General features: G+C 47.2%; 1 protein-coding gene across 4 annotated transcripts in view; it reads left to right on the top strand.

The window, feature by feature from the left end:
• Positions 1–10,607: 10,607 nt before the first annotated feature.
• The window catches only part of LOC114638140 (HLA class II histocompatibility antigen, DO beta chain), an 18,672-nt gene continuing 12,467 nt past the window's right edge, over positions 10,608–16,812 (top strand). For 3 of the 4 annotated variants that reach the window (XR_003713825.1, XM_028786526.1, XM_028786528.1), the window contains exons 1-6: positions 10,608–10,757; positions 12,465–12,734; positions 13,999–14,280; positions 15,062–15,172; positions 15,416–15,444; positions 15,612–15,643. Coding sequence is in view for 3 of the 4 variants with exons in the window: in XM_028786526.1 (XP_028642359.1) it covers positions 10,667–10,757; positions 12,465–12,734; positions 13,999–14,280; positions 15,062–15,172; positions 15,416–15,444; positions 15,612–15,643 (815 nt within the window). In the remaining variant the exon portion in view is untranslated. Of the gene's footprint in view, positions 10,758–12,464; positions 12,735–13,998; positions 14,281–15,061; positions 15,173–15,415; positions 15,445–15,611; positions 15,644–16,236; positions 16,743–16,812 lie in introns of those variants that run through there. The other variant, XM_028786527.1, reaches the window with a different exon arrangement.

The following is a 16,812-nucleotide window of genomic DNA, read 5'->3' as shown; positions in this document are numbered from 1 at the left end:
TCATCTTTAACCAAAGGACTTTTCACAGCTGGAAACCAGAGCTGTTCTGCTCATTGGTGCCAGGCAGGCTTATGCTCAGCCAACTCTCATACAGGTCAAGACCGCCTGCCCAGGGACTGGTGCTGCCCTCCGGGCTGGACTCTCTTAGATCAACAGTCAAGCCGATCCCTCCTCCCCTACCCCTACCCCGGCATGCCCACAGGGCAACCTTATGTAAGTAACTTTCTTCCCTGGTGTCTTCCCTGTTGCTGCGATAAAACACCACAACCAGAAGCACCTTAGAGGAGGGGAGTGTTTGTCTGGCTTGTGGCTCTAGAGGGAGAGTCTGTGATGGTGGATGAGGAGCGGCAGCAGGTTGTCAGAGCAGGAAATCGAGAGATCACATCTCTATCCCTAAAGGGAGCAGAGCAAATTGGAAGTGGAGCAAATCTCCAAACGATCAACACCCACCCTCAGTGACATAATTCCTCCAGAGAGGCCATATCACTTCCCCGAATAGTGTCATCAACCGGGGACCAAATATTCAAATACTTGGGCCTATGGGTGACATTTCTCATTCAAAGCACTATGCCAGGTAATTTTAGGTAGTGACAAGTTGGCTTTAAAAACCATTTAAAAAAAAAGATTTATTTATTTTATTTTCTGCCTATGAATGTTTTGTCTGCATGTTTATGTGTGTATCACACATGAGTCTAGTGCACACTACACACGAGCCTGGTGCACACCACACTCGAGCCTGGTGCCTGTGGAGGTCAAAAAAGGTCGTTGGATCCCCTGACTTGGAGTTAAAAGTGACTGTGAGCTGGCATGCAGGTGCTGGGTTCGAATCCAGCTCAGGTCCTCTGCAAGAGCAACAAGTGTTTTTAAACCCCAAGCTGTCTCTCCCACCACACAGGATTATGCACTGTTGGAGCTGGTGTTTGGGTGTAGGCCTAGAGTCTGAATTCTGAACGTAATTAATTATATCTCCTGTCTGGAATCTGTAACTCAAGTCAGACAGAGCGAAGCCACTGGCTTTCGGAAGCTCCAAATCCAGTATATTCTTTGCCCCTCATGACAGCTGCCATTCACGGCCTTAGAGAGAGGTTTCTGTCAGAGTCTCCCCACCTCACCCACTCTGCTGTTCAGGAAGGCAGGGTTTCTTTCTGAAGGGTATTGGGAAGGTGCTACTTCTATGACCTGCCTGAGGCCTTTGCCGAGCACACAGGCCCCTCCCCCCCCCCCCCCCCCCCCCATTTCTTGGTCCTGCCAGCCCAGGCTACAGTGAGCTCCCTGGCTACCTTCCTGCTTTCCCACAAGGACTTCAGAAGTTAACCGAGGAGTTTCCCTCAGTTGGGAGGCGGCCTCTCCAGAAGGCTGAGTCACACGGGCTTCTGTCCTCCCTCCTGTCCGCTCTGCCCACCCACTTCTCCTCCTCTAGACCAGGAGTTCCCCGGGGAGAGCTGCATATCTCATTAGGGTTTGTGTCTTTGACCTGGCTCGGAGCCTAGGTTCACAGACCATGAATAGGGAGTCTGTTGGAGAACTGGGCTCCTGCCCCAGAGAAAGATGCTGTTCTGCTCACCGGCGCTGGGAGGGCGGGGCTTGGAACAATCCCATTCTAGGAAACAGAAACTTAGACATTCCTGGAAACAGCAGGTACTTTCCACCCGGAGCCTGCCAGCACAGCTGTCAGCTCCCAGCCAGCGAGCTCAGAAGTAGAGAGAATTCACAACAGCCTCACACCCACCTCCTAGGGCAGAGAGAAGCCTTACCTAGAGTCATTCCTTCTCCCACAAAATACCCCTTTTTATAAGAGGAAAGAATTCTTTTGTCTCTTACCTTAGGTGAGCTGTAGCCTATCATGGAAGATGAGCAGTGAGGGAGGGGTCTTTGGTATTTTTTTTTTCCTTGAGACCTGGGAGGGAATCTTTAAAAAATAATATAGCAGGAGCCAGAGAGGTGGCTCAGTGGTTAAGGGCACTGGCTGCTCTTCCAGAAGTCCTGGGTTCAAGTCCCTGTATCTGTGGTCACAACTGTAACTCCAGTTCCAGGGCATCTGGCGCCCTCTTCCGGCCTACATAAGCACTGCGCTCACATGGTACACGGACATACACCCAGGCAAAAACACCCATAGACATAAGATTTTAAAATATGTGGTAGGGCTGGGTGATGATGTTTTCTGCAAAGTTCTGATGACCTGAGCTCACTCCCCTGGACCCATGTAATGGAAAGAGAGGACCAACTCCCACAGGTGTCCTCTGACCTTCAGATACGCAAGCTGAGGCACAAGTATGCTCTCTCTCTCTCTCTCTCTCTCCTCACATAAAATAAAATAAAATAAAATAAAATAAAAAGAAGAAACAATATAATGGTCAAGTTTTCACAGATATAGAATCAGCTGGAAGAGCAGCCAGTGCCCCTAACCACTGAGCCACCTCTCCAGCCCCTGCTATATTATTTTTAAGATGTTCTCCCAGGCTTCAAAAACAACAAATGTTGGTGTTGGGGGACCAAAGCACGGGGAACACAGAAGCTGCTCCCCAAACACAGAGACTAAAACCCTCCAGTGTGGCCTGTCAACCAATCACAGGTATGGGTGACTCTGGTTTGTTAGCATTCTCTTCACCCATGCCTCCTGCTTTCCCCAGCCTATAATTTCTGCTCCAGTTACCTCCAGTTTCTTTCTCTCACATCCAGTTTTATCCTAAAACATTACTGTATACTAAATTTACCATAGGCAGGTCTTATTGTGACATTTCCTTTTTAAAAACTTTTTATTACATTTATTTAGGGTATGCATGTGTGATGTGTGTGTGTGTGTGTGTGTGTGTGTGTGTACAGATAACAACTTGCTTCAGCTGGACAGTTTTCTCCTACCTACAGGTTGCAGGGACTGAACTCAGGTCATTAAACTTGGCAGCAAATATCTTTACCCACGGTGCTGTACTGCCAGCCCTCATTAGACATTTTCTTTTCTCCTTATCTTTTTTTTTAGAATTATTTATTTTATTTATATGAATACACTGTCGCTGTCTTCAGCCACACCAGAAGAGGGCATCGGATCCCATTACAGATGGTTGTGAGCCACCATGTGGTTGCTGGGAATCGAACTCAGGACCTCAGGAAGAGCAGTTGGTGCTCTTAACTGCTGAGCCATCTCTCCAGTCCTCATTAGACATTTTCATTCATGCATATAACACACTTCAATCATATTCAGCCCCTGAAGTGGAAACTTCTCGTTTTTTGGGGAAGTTAGTTATGCCAAATGATGTTTTGCTGGGGCACTGTACTGGCTGGTTTTGTGGGTCAAGTTGACACAAGCTGGAGTTATCACAGAGAAAGGAGCCTCCCTTGAGGAAATGCCTGCATGAGATCCAGCTGTAAGGCATTTTCTCAATTCGTGATCAAAGGGGGAGGGCCCACTGTGGGTGGGGCCATCCCTGGGCTGGTGGTCCTGGGTTCTATAAAAAAGCAAACTGAGCAAGGCAGGCCTTCCTCCATGGCCTCTGTATCAACTCCTGCTTCCTGATCTGCTTGAGTTCCAGTCCTGACTTCCTTTGGTGATGAACAGCAATGTGGAAGTGTAAGCTGAATAAACCCTTTCCTCCCCAACTTGCTTCTTGATCATGATGTTTGTGCAGGAATAGAAACCCTGACTAAGACAGGCACACAGGTGAAAGGCTGTCTTGCTAAAGCAAACACATGAAAGACTGTTGCCCTGAAGCAGACACAGGTGTAAGGATGTTTGGATGCAGCAGACATGTGAAAGGACCCGTGGTGAAGGAGTATAAATATGACCCCACGGACAGTGGGGGAGGAGCGCTGAGCATTGGTTTGGTTTGCTCTGCCTCGATATTCTTCGACAAAGACACACATGTATTGCTTCACCTTACATAGCCTTGCTGAGCTCAGTTTGTGATAACACCACCATTGAGAGAAACTCACCCAAGAACTGCTCGTGAGGTTCCTGCGACAGCTTGTCACTTCGGTGACCTCACCTCAGGCTGGTTGGCGAGCCCGGTGGCTTCTTCAGGATTGAACTACAGCTGCCGGTTCATGCCTGGTGTCTGCCTGCTGCAAGAACTGGACTGTAGCTGCTGAGTTGTATTTGGTGTTTCCTACGGGACTGAACGGCTGTCAAAGATTGAACACACCCCCAAAGAACTATTGCTGCACAGATCCACTTCCCCTGTATCCTAATAACTTTTCTGTTCCCCTGCCTCTGCTGGGTGGTGGGCTACAGGAAAAAAGGCTGAACTCTTATTAAAAGTAGGTTGCAAAACATTTATGCCCACAAGCCCCTGACACCCTCAAGTGACCTCCTTTTCCATCAGAGTCCCGCCCCCTTTGTCTCCATGTTTGCTTTAATATCACAGAGAGAACACATGGGGGGGGCTTGTTTACAAAACTGTCATTTTTCTCTGGCTGACACCTCCTAATCCTTCCCACTTTCCTGCTCCTGCCACGGTTCTGTTCTTTACGCACAGATACAGCTGCATTTCGTCTGCACCCCGCCCTCTTTCTTCACCAGTTGATGGAGGTGTGTCTTGCTCCATAACCTGGCTGCTGTGCTGCAGTAAGTGTGGTTTGCAGGTGTCTGCTGTACTCTGCCTTCAATCCCTTTGGGTGTATGCTTTGGTGTGGTACAGCCGGGCGGTATTGTAGTTTTCATTTTGGCCTTTTAAAGAGCACCCATACTTACTCCATACTCCACATATACAGTGGCCAGACCGGGTCACATTCCCACCAGCGGTGCACACACACCTGCTGCCACGACACTTCCTTTTTTTCTTTTTGGTTTTTGAGACAGGGTCTCACCATGTACATTGGGCTGGCCTCGAACTCACAGAGAAGCCTCACCCCTGCCTCCTCCTCCCAAGATCTGCAGGGTTTTTTTTTCTTTTTCTTTAAAAAAAAGACCTGTTGATTTTTATTTGATGGGCGTGTCTGTGTACTGTGTGTGCTTGGTGCCTACGGAGGCCAGAAGAGAACATCGGATTCCCTGGACCTAGAATAACAGAGGGCCGTGAGCTGCCGCATGGGCTCTGGGAACTGAACCCTGGTCCTCTAGGAGAGCAGGAAGTCCTGTTAATCCCCGTGTCATCTCTCCAGCCCTGCCTATTTTTTTTTCTTGGTAGTCAGACTGAGGTGAGATGTAGTCAGTGAAGCTAAAATGTTCTGTTTATCATATTTTATTTATTATTGTGTGCGTGTGTGTGTGCGTGTGTGTGTGTGCGCGCGCGCGCGTGCGCTCCCATCAATGCTTGAGTGTGGAGGCAGAGGGCAGTATTATGGAATCGATTCTGTCTTTCTATGTGAGTCCTGAGGCAAATGCTTTTACCCGCTTAGCTACCTCTACTGCCCTCGGTGTAGTTTTGGTCGCAACTTCTCAGGGCTAAAAATCTTGAACTTAAATAAAAAAGTCTCTAAAGTTAGCACCCGAAGTACCAGACTTCCTTGTGGCGCATTCCAGCATGCTTAGTTTCCGCTGACTATCCCGCATCCAGGTTTCTACAACCCCTTCCACTCCTCTTTACGTCCCACGTGGCAGGGCGGGAGCAGCACTAGCCCAGCCCGTGGGAGACCCTGGGATTGGTTCCTCGGCGCCGCAACAAGTTTTCAACTAGACCGGTCTACATTTACTGGTTGGGTTATTTGTTTTTGAGTGTCTGATGTGCTGAGATGGTTGTGTGCTCTGTATACTAGTCTCCTGACAGGAAGACAGCTGTCAGAGCTTTCTCCCGTTCCGTCTCTCCCGTTCTGCCCCCCTCCCCCATCTGTTTGCTTCTTTGACTCTTCAGAAACTCTTTATTTTTATTTGTATGATTATTCAGAGGTTGTCTTCGAATACATACCAGAATAGGACATCGGATTCCGGTGTAGATGGTTGTGAGTCATCATATGGTTACTGGGAACTGGACTCAGGGCCTCTGGAAGAGCAGTCAGTGTTCTTAACCGCGGAGGCATCTCTCCAGCCCCAGAAACTCTTTACTCTAATACAACCCCATGTTTTAATTCTTACTTTTGTTCCCTGGGCTACAGTAGCCTTTCCAGTTGCCGCTAGTGATCTAGGGCTTGCGCTATTTCCTGTTGCTACATTAAGTCTTTGATCTATTCTGAGTTGCGTTTTGGTACGGGATGACAGATAGGGAAGTCTGTCTTAGCAAAGCTCTGTAGATTTCTCTGAGACATCCAGACAGCTCCTCAGTCTGTCCTACTCTCCGTGAGAACAGCATCGAGTCTCAAGTCCTCTGTGCTTTGCACGGTAGACGACCTTTCCCCTCGAGGTCACAGGTCACAGCCTTTAGGGATTTTCCAGGAGGGAAAGTGGAGTCAAGTTTGGGGCCTGGAGCCCTTCCTTATTCCAGCGCTGAGTGAGCTAGGGCCGCGCAGTGTGAGTCTGGTGCCATCTGGAGGCTGTGTAAAGTACTGGGTCATTTTGGGGACTGGAGAGCTGCACTAAATAATACCCAGGAAAAAATACCCTGGGTGCTTCCTGTACGCTATGGCTGCAACCAGTCTGGACATACATAGTCTTACTTTATTCAAGATAACCTCGTGTGACAGGTGTCACTATCCCAATCCTGAAGACGAGAACACAAGTTCAAAAACAGTCAGTAACCTGACAGGTCTCACACGTGGACAAGGTGGACTTTGACTTGGGATCAAAACTCTTCAAACACCTGTAAACATTTGTTCTCGTATTCTTCTAAAATTTATAAACAGGCAACATTTTAACATAGTTGAAAATTCAAAGGGCAAGGAGGAAAGACTCATCCATCACTCCCTGCTGGCCAGAAGACCCGGTTCTGAGCTTTAGGCTTCGTCATTATGGAGAGATTTAATCTACATTTAAGTGACTGTGTGGCCCTGCTTGGATTTTGTGGATGACACAGCTTCGGGTGCCTGGGAAGAGGGAACCTCAGTTGAGAAAATGTCTCTACCAGACTGTCCTTGAGCAAGCCTATGGTATGTCACATCAATTCATGATTGATGTGAGAGGGCCCAGCTCACTGTGGCATGTGTCACCGGGGCAGGCGGTCTATGGTTACATAAGATATAAGAAATCAGCAGAGCAAACCATGGTGAGCAAACCATGGTGAGCAAGCCAGTAAGCAGCGTTCCTCCTCAGCCTCTACTTCAGTCCCTGCCTGATTTCCCGCCTTGGCTTCCCTAAGAGATGGAAGTCTAAGGGATATCTGTAAACCAGATAACACTTCCCTCCCCAGCATGCTTTTAACCCTGCCTGGTGTTTATTGCAGCAATAGAAAGCTGTGATATGTAAGTGTATATATTTCTGCTTCACATTTTTCCCAAATAACAGCTCTCTAAATTAACTCCTCTGAAACGTACTGTCTTAATCAGGGTTTCTATTCCTGCACAAACATCATGACCAAGAAGCAAGTTGGGGAGGAAAGGATTTATTCAGCTTACACTTCCATGTTGCTGTTCATCACCAAAGGAAGTCAGGACTGGAACTCAAGCAGGTCAGGAAGCAGGAGCTGATGCAGAGGCCATGGAGAGATGTTACTTACTGGCTTGCTTCCCCTAGCTTGCTCAGCTTGCTTTCCTATAGAATCCAGGACTACCAGCCCAGGGATGGCACCACCCACAATGGGCCCTCCCACCCTTGATCACTAATTGAGAAAATGCCTTACAGCTGGATCTCATGGAGGCGTTTCCTCAACTGAAGCTCCTTTCTCTGTGATAACTCCAGCTTGTGTCAACTTGACACAAAACCAGACAGTACACTTACTTTCACACTGAAAGTGTGTAGCTATGTGAGACCCTATTTCACGGACGTGTCTATCAGTGGTGCAATCTGTGTTATATTGGTGAACCCCGATGTACCCGCTTAAGCTCCTTGGAAGTGGACTCTGGGGTCGAGGAGGCCCCTCCTGTGTCTCCTCCAATACTTCTGACCCTGGGTCAGGCTGGCTTCTAAATTGCCACAGGGAGGAAGGAAAATAGCAAATAGCTAAGGAGATTAAAGACAGTGTCCTTGAGAACATCTGGAAGGTGAGCTGTTTCTAACCATGGTTTCTATCGCTCATTACATAACATAAAGATGCCTGTGGTGGGGCTGGGAAGTTGGGGCCTCTTCCAGGGAGAGGATGGACCCTCCACCCTGAGCTCTCTCGACCCAGACTTCCAGCTGGTCCCAGCTGATGTCTCTTGGGAAACCAATTGGTGTGTTCTATTTGCTTCTCTCTGCTGTATGTTCTGAGCCCCTGTGGATGGTCTTCTGCTATTACCTGAAGTGGAAACATAAGAGTTCTTTGGAAAATCAGTTGTGTTGGATGGTGTTTTGCTGGGGCAAACACATGAAGGAACATTTCATGAGAGTGGACACAGGTATGAAAGGATAAGGCAGATTCGTGAAGGAACGTTTCATTGAAGCAGACACAGGAGAGAGGACGTTCTGCTAAAGCAGTCATGTGTAAGGACACGTGATGAAGGATTCTTCACTAACAACACACTTGTATTGGTCTGCTTTACATTGCATAGTTGAGCTGCATTTGTCAGGCCTCCATAGAGAGAAATGCACCAAAAAAAACTTCTGGTGGTGTGCTGCAGGTTCTTGTTGCTTCCAAGGACTTGGGCTGATTGGCAGAGTGATGTCAGCTGAGACAGACGCACATGCTAGGACAAGACCTGTGGAGGACACGTGATGTTCGGAGAGAGTATAAAAAGGACTCACGGACAGTGATGGGGGCTGAACTGGGCTTGCTGGTAGAGCTAGCTGTGCAACTCATTGGTTTCGAGTCTTTGCTGACCTTTGCTTCACTGAGAGAGACACAGCCAAGAACTTTTCCTGGCATTCCTCCTGGTCCCTCCTGCTGACTCAAGCCAAGGCTGAGGCCTGGCTGGCTCTGTTAGGCTGTGTCACTGGTGTTGCTATCCTGACTCTACTGAATTGGACTGCTGGTGTATCCAGGGAGTGTTTGCAAGTGGATTGAGCTGCCACTAACCTGTGAAATGAACTGTCAATTTCCAGACAACACAGACAGGAGTTGCTTCAAAGAACCTTTCTAAACAGACCCACTTCCCCCATATCTTTTTTTTCCCACTATCTCTGGTGGGTAGCAGGCTACAAGGGAGGTTAAAGTGTTTAAGAACCATCATTAAAGATAGGTTTTGAAAAAAAAATTAAAGTTACAATTTCCTGCTGCTTCTCTCTGTCTGCTACTGGCTATTTATTTATTCTATTTATTTAGCTTGCTATATACTTAATAGACACATTCATTTTGAAATGAAAAGTATAGTTTTTATAGATCATCTTCTGGGCCGTCCAGAACAAGCGGGTAGCTGGGTGATGATATTACAGATCTTTAGCCATCTCTCACAATGCCTTATTTAGATGCTAAAACACATGTATTCAAACATATCAATAGGATAAAATTCTATGCATCATATATACATCATTAAATTACCTTAGTAGGTAGGTATACTGGCTAATTTTGCTTTGTGCATGCATGTGTGTTTGTCACCTTGACCTAAGCTAGGTCATCTGGGAAGAGAGACCCTCAGTTGAGAAAATGTCCCCATCAGATTGTCTTAGGCAAAGCTATAGGACATTTTCTTTTAATTTGACTACTGATATGGACTGGTCCAGCCCACTGTGGGAGGTATAGTCTCGGGTAGTTTAAGAAAGCAGGCTGAGCAAGCCACGTGAAGCAAGCCAGTAAGCAGCTCCCCTCTGCTTCGGTTCCTGCCTCAAGGTTCCTCCCTGAGTCTTGCCCTGACTTCCCACAGCGATGGAACATAAGCTGGAGGGTGAAATCAACCCTTTCCTTCACTAGTAGCTTTGGCTGTGGTGGTCACCACGGCAACAGAAACCTGACCAATGCAGCAGAGGTTGATTAATTTATTAATTTATATTTCTTTCCCCATGTATTTTCAGCAGTGTTAATAATAATAATAATAATAATAATAATAATTTTATTATTATTTTGAGCCATGGACTGGTAGTTGTACCAGCTAATGTGTTCTGTAGAACCCCATCCTGCCATCTTGCTGACTTGGTCCCCAATGTTTTCTTATTCTGTCCTTATGAATATATTTGCATGATTTTATTCTTTCGAGAATTCCGTCTCCTCATCTGTCTGTCTGTCTTTGTTCTCCTCCCCCCTCCTCTCCTTGCTTGGCATACAAGATGCAGCACAGCCTGTCTTCTGCTTTTGCTGATGAGTCTGCATTGACCCCCTTTAAGCCACAACCCACCACCATCTACTTGGTTCAGCAGCCTCTGCTGTCAATGTCAGCCACTCTCTAGGAAGGGAGACCTGTTGGTCAGAATAATTCAGGGACCCTACTAAGTGAATACACAATAACAGGGACCCTACTAAGTGAACGTACAATAAACAACGTACCTTGTTCTAGGACCTCTTACTCTAGACTTTCCTCTCCTGATCCTGGTCCATTTCCCCACACTTAAACTGCCAACACTGACTCTCCAGGTAACCAGTTCTTGGCTTTTATAACACAGTGTTATCAAAGTGTTCTGCCTAGCAACAAATGATGTAAGCTTTTCACTTTTGATTGGTTAACAGTCTGAAGATGGTCCCAATCATAGGGAGGCTGCATAATTATCTATCTATATATTTTTTTTCAGTTGTGTGGAAGACAGCTTCACTCTAAAGAGGTGTATTGGTCTCTTCATTGTCCCTTTGTCCTTTCCAGAATGGGTTCTGGGAGGGCCCCCTGGGTAGTGGCTCTGCTGGTGAACCTTGTGAGGCTGAATTCCTTCATGACTGAAGGCAGAGACTCCCCAGGTAAGAACACAGAGGTTTGTTTCTGGGTGTGTTTTCTGGAATCAGCATGGGGCTAACTCCCCGACTCCCTGTGGACCAAAGTCTCAGAATAAAGTGGCTCTGACCTTAAAGAGTCACCTTACTCACCAGGAAGCTTTCATGACCTCCTCACCATCCATGATGAGTTCATGGAAAGGTCTTCCCATACCAAGACACCAAGATGCCAGGAGAGGGAGGGTGGAAGGAGATATTTTCCCCTGTTGGGTTCCTTGTGCATCAACATCAGACACCAGTACCTTGAAAGCTGAAGTCTGAGAGCAGCTGAGTCTCCCCTACAAGCTTCTACTCTTGTTATGGCTTACTGGTAGAACTGGAAATAACATCTCCCATCAACCATTAAGCTCCTGGTTAGCATTCAAGCATCGTACTGAGAAGTTTTGAGGTGTGAGGGAAGTTAAGAGCTCAGACAAGTTGAGTATGTTAATTATCTTTGGCCTCAGGTTGCTGTGTGCAACTTGTTTTTTAGCCATGGAGACGGGCTATGCAGACACCAGCGTTGTTAGACCATGAAAGCGCAGGGTTGTGAGCAGAAAACAGGATATGACATGCTAAGAAAAGATTCCCCTCTCATGTCAGAGTCTCAATAAATTCAGAAGAGGAACAAGCCTGGGGAGGAGCATCAGTTTCCTCTGAGAACAAAAACCGCTCTGAGTTTATCCTGTCCATTTGACAAAAGGGAAAAAAAATCATCACAGAGTTTTAAAGGATGATGAAACCCCACATACTTTTTCTTTAGCTTGTGAAGAGGGAACAGAGAAGGGTAGACACGCTGAGGGACTGGAGGCTGGTACGTCATCTGAACTTAGTGACCCTCAGAGGGGCCTGGATGGTCATGGAAGTCATTCTCAGGGGGAGGTTGAACTTAGGAACGAGCACAAAAACCATCATTCTTCAAGTCAGCAGCTTAGCCACTTCATGCTGGTCTGCCTGCTTTATCATTCTCAAGTGCACAGAACTGAGGTCACAGCATGCCATCATCACAAGAGGTCTTCCTCTTCCTGTCCCGCCTCCTTTGTCTTCTTTCCTCTCCATGAACACCATTCTAAGTGTGTCTTCAACACAAGTGTAGTGTTCAGAAACATAGAGTGGGGTGCAACATCTCAGTGGTTAGAGCCACATGCTGCCAAACCTGACGACCTGAGTTCAATCCCCAGGACCCACATGTTAGATTAGGGGTGTGTGTGTGTGGGGAATAACAGGGGAGGGAGGAGAGAGGAGAGAGAGGGAGGATGGGGATGGGGATGGGGGAGAAGGGAGGACACAGGGACTGTGGGAGACAGGGACAAGGGGAACCAGTGATAGGGGTCAGACATGGGGTGAGTATGGGGTGACAGGGTGAGGGAGGGGTTGGGAGAATGATGATGAGGAAGGACAAGGTGGTTAGGGATGGGGATGGAGGAGATTGGGGTGGGGGAGATGGGGTGAGGGGATGACATGGGGACTGGGCTGTGGGGTCAGGGGACAGGACTGAATGGGACAGACTCACTCCTGAAAACTGTTTTCCCCATAGAGTTCACATTTTAAATAAATGCCATTAAGCATTGGGTGACATTCTGTGACTTTGTTGTTTAACGTTGTGTTTTAGAGCACATTGCTATCTGACTTAGTGTACCAGGTACAGGCTTTCCCAAAGGTGCAGCTGGTTCCTAATCCTTTTATGGTTTCCAGAGGATTTTGTGATTCAGGCAAAGGCAGACTGTTACTTCACCAACGGTACAGAAAAGGTACGCTTCCTGGTCAGGTTCATCTTCAACCTGGAGGAGTATTTACATTTCGACAGTGACCTGGGGATGTTTGTGGCACTGACGGAGTTGGGAAAGCCTGATGCTGATCAGTGGAACCAACGCCTGGATCTCCTGGAGACGAGCAGGGCCGCTGTGAACATGGTCTGCAGGCAGAATTACAGGCTGGGGGCCCCCTTCACCGTGGAGAGAAATGGTGGGTGAAGGTGAGGTCTAGGGGTTCTCCATGAGAACCTTGTAATCGGCATTTAAAAGGTTTTAAGTTACATATCACCTATCTGTCTGCCTATTATTTATTTGTGTGTGTTCTATGCATGCCACAGTGCACATATGGAGGTCAGAGGACAATTTGAGGCAGTTGGTTCTCTCCTTCTGTCATGAGGATCCTAGAGATTTGAGCTCAGGTCATCAAGCATGAATGGTTGGCTTAGATTTTTTTTTTAAAGGTTTTTCGAGACAGGGTTTCTCTGTATAGCCCGGACTGTCCTGGAACTCACTCTGTAGACCAGGCTGGCCTCAAACTCAGAAATCCACCTGCCTCTGCCTCCCAAGTGCTGGGATTAAAGGCGTGTGCCACCACTGCCCGGCTCTTTAGATGTTTTAAAAACCTACTTTAACAAGGGTTCTAAAATGCTTCAACCTCCCCTCTAGCCCATCACCCACCACAGGTAGTAGAAAGGAAAGGAAAGGTTAATAGGAAACAGGGGGTGTTGACCTGCTTAGAAATAGTTCTTTGTGCTCTTCCACTCTTCACTGTCAGCAGTCCAGTCCTTTAGCAAAACACCAACATGAATCAGCAGCTGCGGTCCAGTTCACTTGGCAATCACCACTCATGAATTCGCAATGGCAGTTTTATCCGGAAGAGACCACAAGGCTCTAGCAATTGACTGGAGTCTGCAGAAATATGAAGAAGCTGCAGGAATATCACGAGAAGTTCTTTGGCGAGTTACTCTCTATGAAGTCATGACAAGTGAAGATAAGCCATGTGATGCAAGGCAAACCAATGCTAGGGTGTCATTGGTAAAGACTAGTGAGGCAAGGCGAACCAATGCCAGAGCTTACTCCCACTGTCTGTGGGGCCATATTTATATTCTGTCCAAAAATCATGCTTTCTCTCACTTGTCAGCTTCAGCAAAACATCCTTTCATCTGTCTGCCCCAGCAAAACATCATCTGACATAACTGAGTTTCCAAAAGAAACCAGAAATTTCCACTTCCTTCTAGAACCTTAGAGTTTTCAGGGTCTTTGAGAACTGGTTTAGCCTTGAATACAGTGGGTGACTTTGGGGGAACCCGGCAGAGTCTAAATCCTCATTGTGGGCATCCACACACGTTTCTCAGTCCATGGTGTTGGGTATTCATACTTCCAGCTTCTACTTGGCTGGTCTGAGAAATGGCTCAGGGTGGTCACAGTCCCTATAGACCCTCCTGTTCTTGCTGTGCTGTTTATTCTCTTGCCAGTGCCTCCGGAGGTAACAGTGTACCCAGAGAGGACCCCACTGCTGCAGCAGAACAACCTGCTGCTCTGCTCAGTGACAGGCTTCTACCCCAGGGACATACTCGTCAGGTGGTTCCGGAATGGACAGGAAGAGAGGTCTGGGGTCCTGTCCACTGGCCTTGTTAGGAATGGAGACTGGACCTTCCAGACGACGGTAATGCTGGAAGTGACCCCACAGCTCGGAGATGTCTACAGCTGCCTCGTGGAGCACCCCAGCCTCCCCAGACCTGTTTCTGTGGCATGGAGTGAGCTTTACTTAGTTTTCTGTATTTCTGGGCCTTGGCCTGTATGGGCTGTCACTTCTGTGTTCATTTCATGTTGATAACAAGGCAAGTTTTCCTGATATAATAATCCTAGTGCCAGGGCAGGAGAAAACAGGACAGACATCCATCTTCTGATTGTCCAGGAGATAGATAAGGAGGCTGTTAACCCACAGCTTGCCTCTAACCCTAGGACCTAGCATCCTTTACTTCTTTAACCTCTAGGGATACTGTCATGGGATCTAAGTCAGGGATAGGCCTGGGGAAGTGGCCAGCTTGTCATATAATTGAGAGGACCAGAGTTTGATTCCCCAGAGTCTATATAAAAAAAAAAATCTAGGTGCTGTGGTCTCTGCTTGTAGGCCCAGAGCCAGGGAGATGGAGACAGGCAGATCCCTGGGGACCACAGACTAGCCAGCCTAGTCTACTTAGTGAGTTCTAGGTCAGTGAGGGACATTGAACTATAGCAAGAATAGCAAAGGAGGAAGGTACCTGAGGAATGACACCAGAAGTTGACTTCTGATCTATGCAAGTGTGTGCATGCACACACACATGCACACACACATACACTCACATACATACATAGACATACACACCCTCATATACATACATTCACACACACACACACACCCAGAATCAGTGACAGATGAGACAACTCCATTTCTAGATTTAACTCTTCCCTGAGCAGTACTGAGCTTTAGGGTTTTAAGAAGTGGGGTCCAGTACTGAGAGCACCACACTGACTTGAAGTCTCATTTTTCCACAGTAGCTCAGTCTGAATATTCCTGGAAAAAGATCCTGAGTGGAGCTGCAGCGTTCCTGCTTGGCCTAGTTGTCTTCCTGGTGGGGGCAGTTATCCATGTCAAGGCCCAGAAAGGTAGCAGACCTCTGAAGAGAACCTTCCCACCTGCCCTGTGCTTGCCACTTCCAGCTTCCTTTACTGTAAAGATCTGAGGGAGGGAGGGAAGGCTGGCTGTGCTCAGGCATCCCTGGGACAGGCTTTTCTAAAGCCAGGGGAGTCCAGGATAAGCAAAGACAAGTATTGACACTGAGGGCCACAACCTCCCCTGGGAAAACCACATGTGATCCTGACTGGGGATCCCATTCTCTCTCTTTCCAGCGTCTGTGGAGACTCAGCCTGGCAATGAGGTAAGCACTCTGGTTCCTTGTCTTTGGCAGATCATGGCCTTGTTCTTCAGCCAGAGCAAACATCATGGAGTGGGGGAGGCAGAGGTGCCTCTGGCTGGGTGATTGTCTCTTGAGTTTCTGGAATTGTTGGTGTGATGCCTCCTGAGACCCTCCCACTCTTCCTGCAGGCCTCAAGAATGCTTCTCCCACCTCACTCCTAGTAAGATCCTAATGGAAGCTTCTCCCCCCAGAGCCTGAAGAAGTGTAAAAAGGCTGGGGACCCAGGTTTGGGAAAGGATGCTGGCTCTTCAGTCTGTGAGATGTTACCATGGATTTTCTCCTTCCATCCTGTACCTCAGTAGTCCTTCATTTCCAGGACATGATCCATAATCTTTCTTAGGACCTAATTCATTCTAGACCCAAGTTACTTTGGTCGCCATGGCCCAATCCTAACCCTGTGACCGGAGAACCTCCAAGCCTTTCTGTCTTCCATCCACAGCTTCTAGTCTTCCATAGAGTCGCCTTAAAAATCCTTATTGTAAAATAAAACAGTCACAGGCAACTGTAGTGAATGTATAATTCAATGACTTATTCAAGGTAAAAACCGTGTAATTACCTGCTCAGGTCAAAACACAGATAGTGGTGGTCTCTGTGGAATTCCTCAGGCACCTCAGCCAATAAACACCCACAGCACACACTATCCATGTAGGGTGATTGGATACAGCCAAGCATATATTTCTCTATACAATAATCCATGATCTTTCTTGTCTCCCAGACTTTCAGATGTTTGACTTCATCCTTTCTTTCTGTTAGGATTGAAGCCTCAGCCTCCAAGGTGAAGAGTTCCCACCCTCAGATTTTGTTGCCTGCACACATGTATTGCCATCTGACACACTCTTTTGCCCTTTATGTTTTCTATGAGTTGGAACCTGATGCAGACAAGGTGGTGGAACTCTGGTTTGATTCTTTTGTAGTCTGGAGAAAGCCATGACCATTTCTGGAGTCACAGTTTGTCTTCTTGTTTCTCTTTTCATGATGTTACAACAAGCACTGATGCTAATCGCCCCATCTGCTAATTTACTGGGGATTGCTACATTGTGACAGTCTAAGTCTAGGATTCTTTGTTTATCTATCCCATGTTGTTGGTTCTGCTCACTGTTACCTGCACTAGAAATTCAATGTCGATGATGGTAAAACTGTTGGTGTCTTGCAGTGGTTCCAACCTACACAGTGCCACTGCTGCAGGATTCTATACATATATTTCCCCTCTGTTAGCTTTTAAAATTTATCTGAATTATTAAAAATGTATTTTTATTGGATATTCTACTTATTTACATTTCAGATGTTATCCTCTTTCCCCATTCCTCCCCCCACCCAAGGAACTCCCTA

Source organism: Grammomys surdaster, unplaced genomic scaffold (genome assembly GCF_004785775.1).
Source record: "Grammomys surdaster isolate TR1022 unplaced genomic scaffold, NIH_TR_1.0 125504, whole genome shotgun sequence".
Lineage (NCBI taxonomy): Eukaryota > Metazoa > Chordata > Mammalia > Rodentia > Muridae > Grammomys > Grammomys surdaster.
The sequence above is the reverse complement of the archived record's forward strand: the minus strand, read 5'-3'. Positions and strand labels throughout refer to the sequence as shown.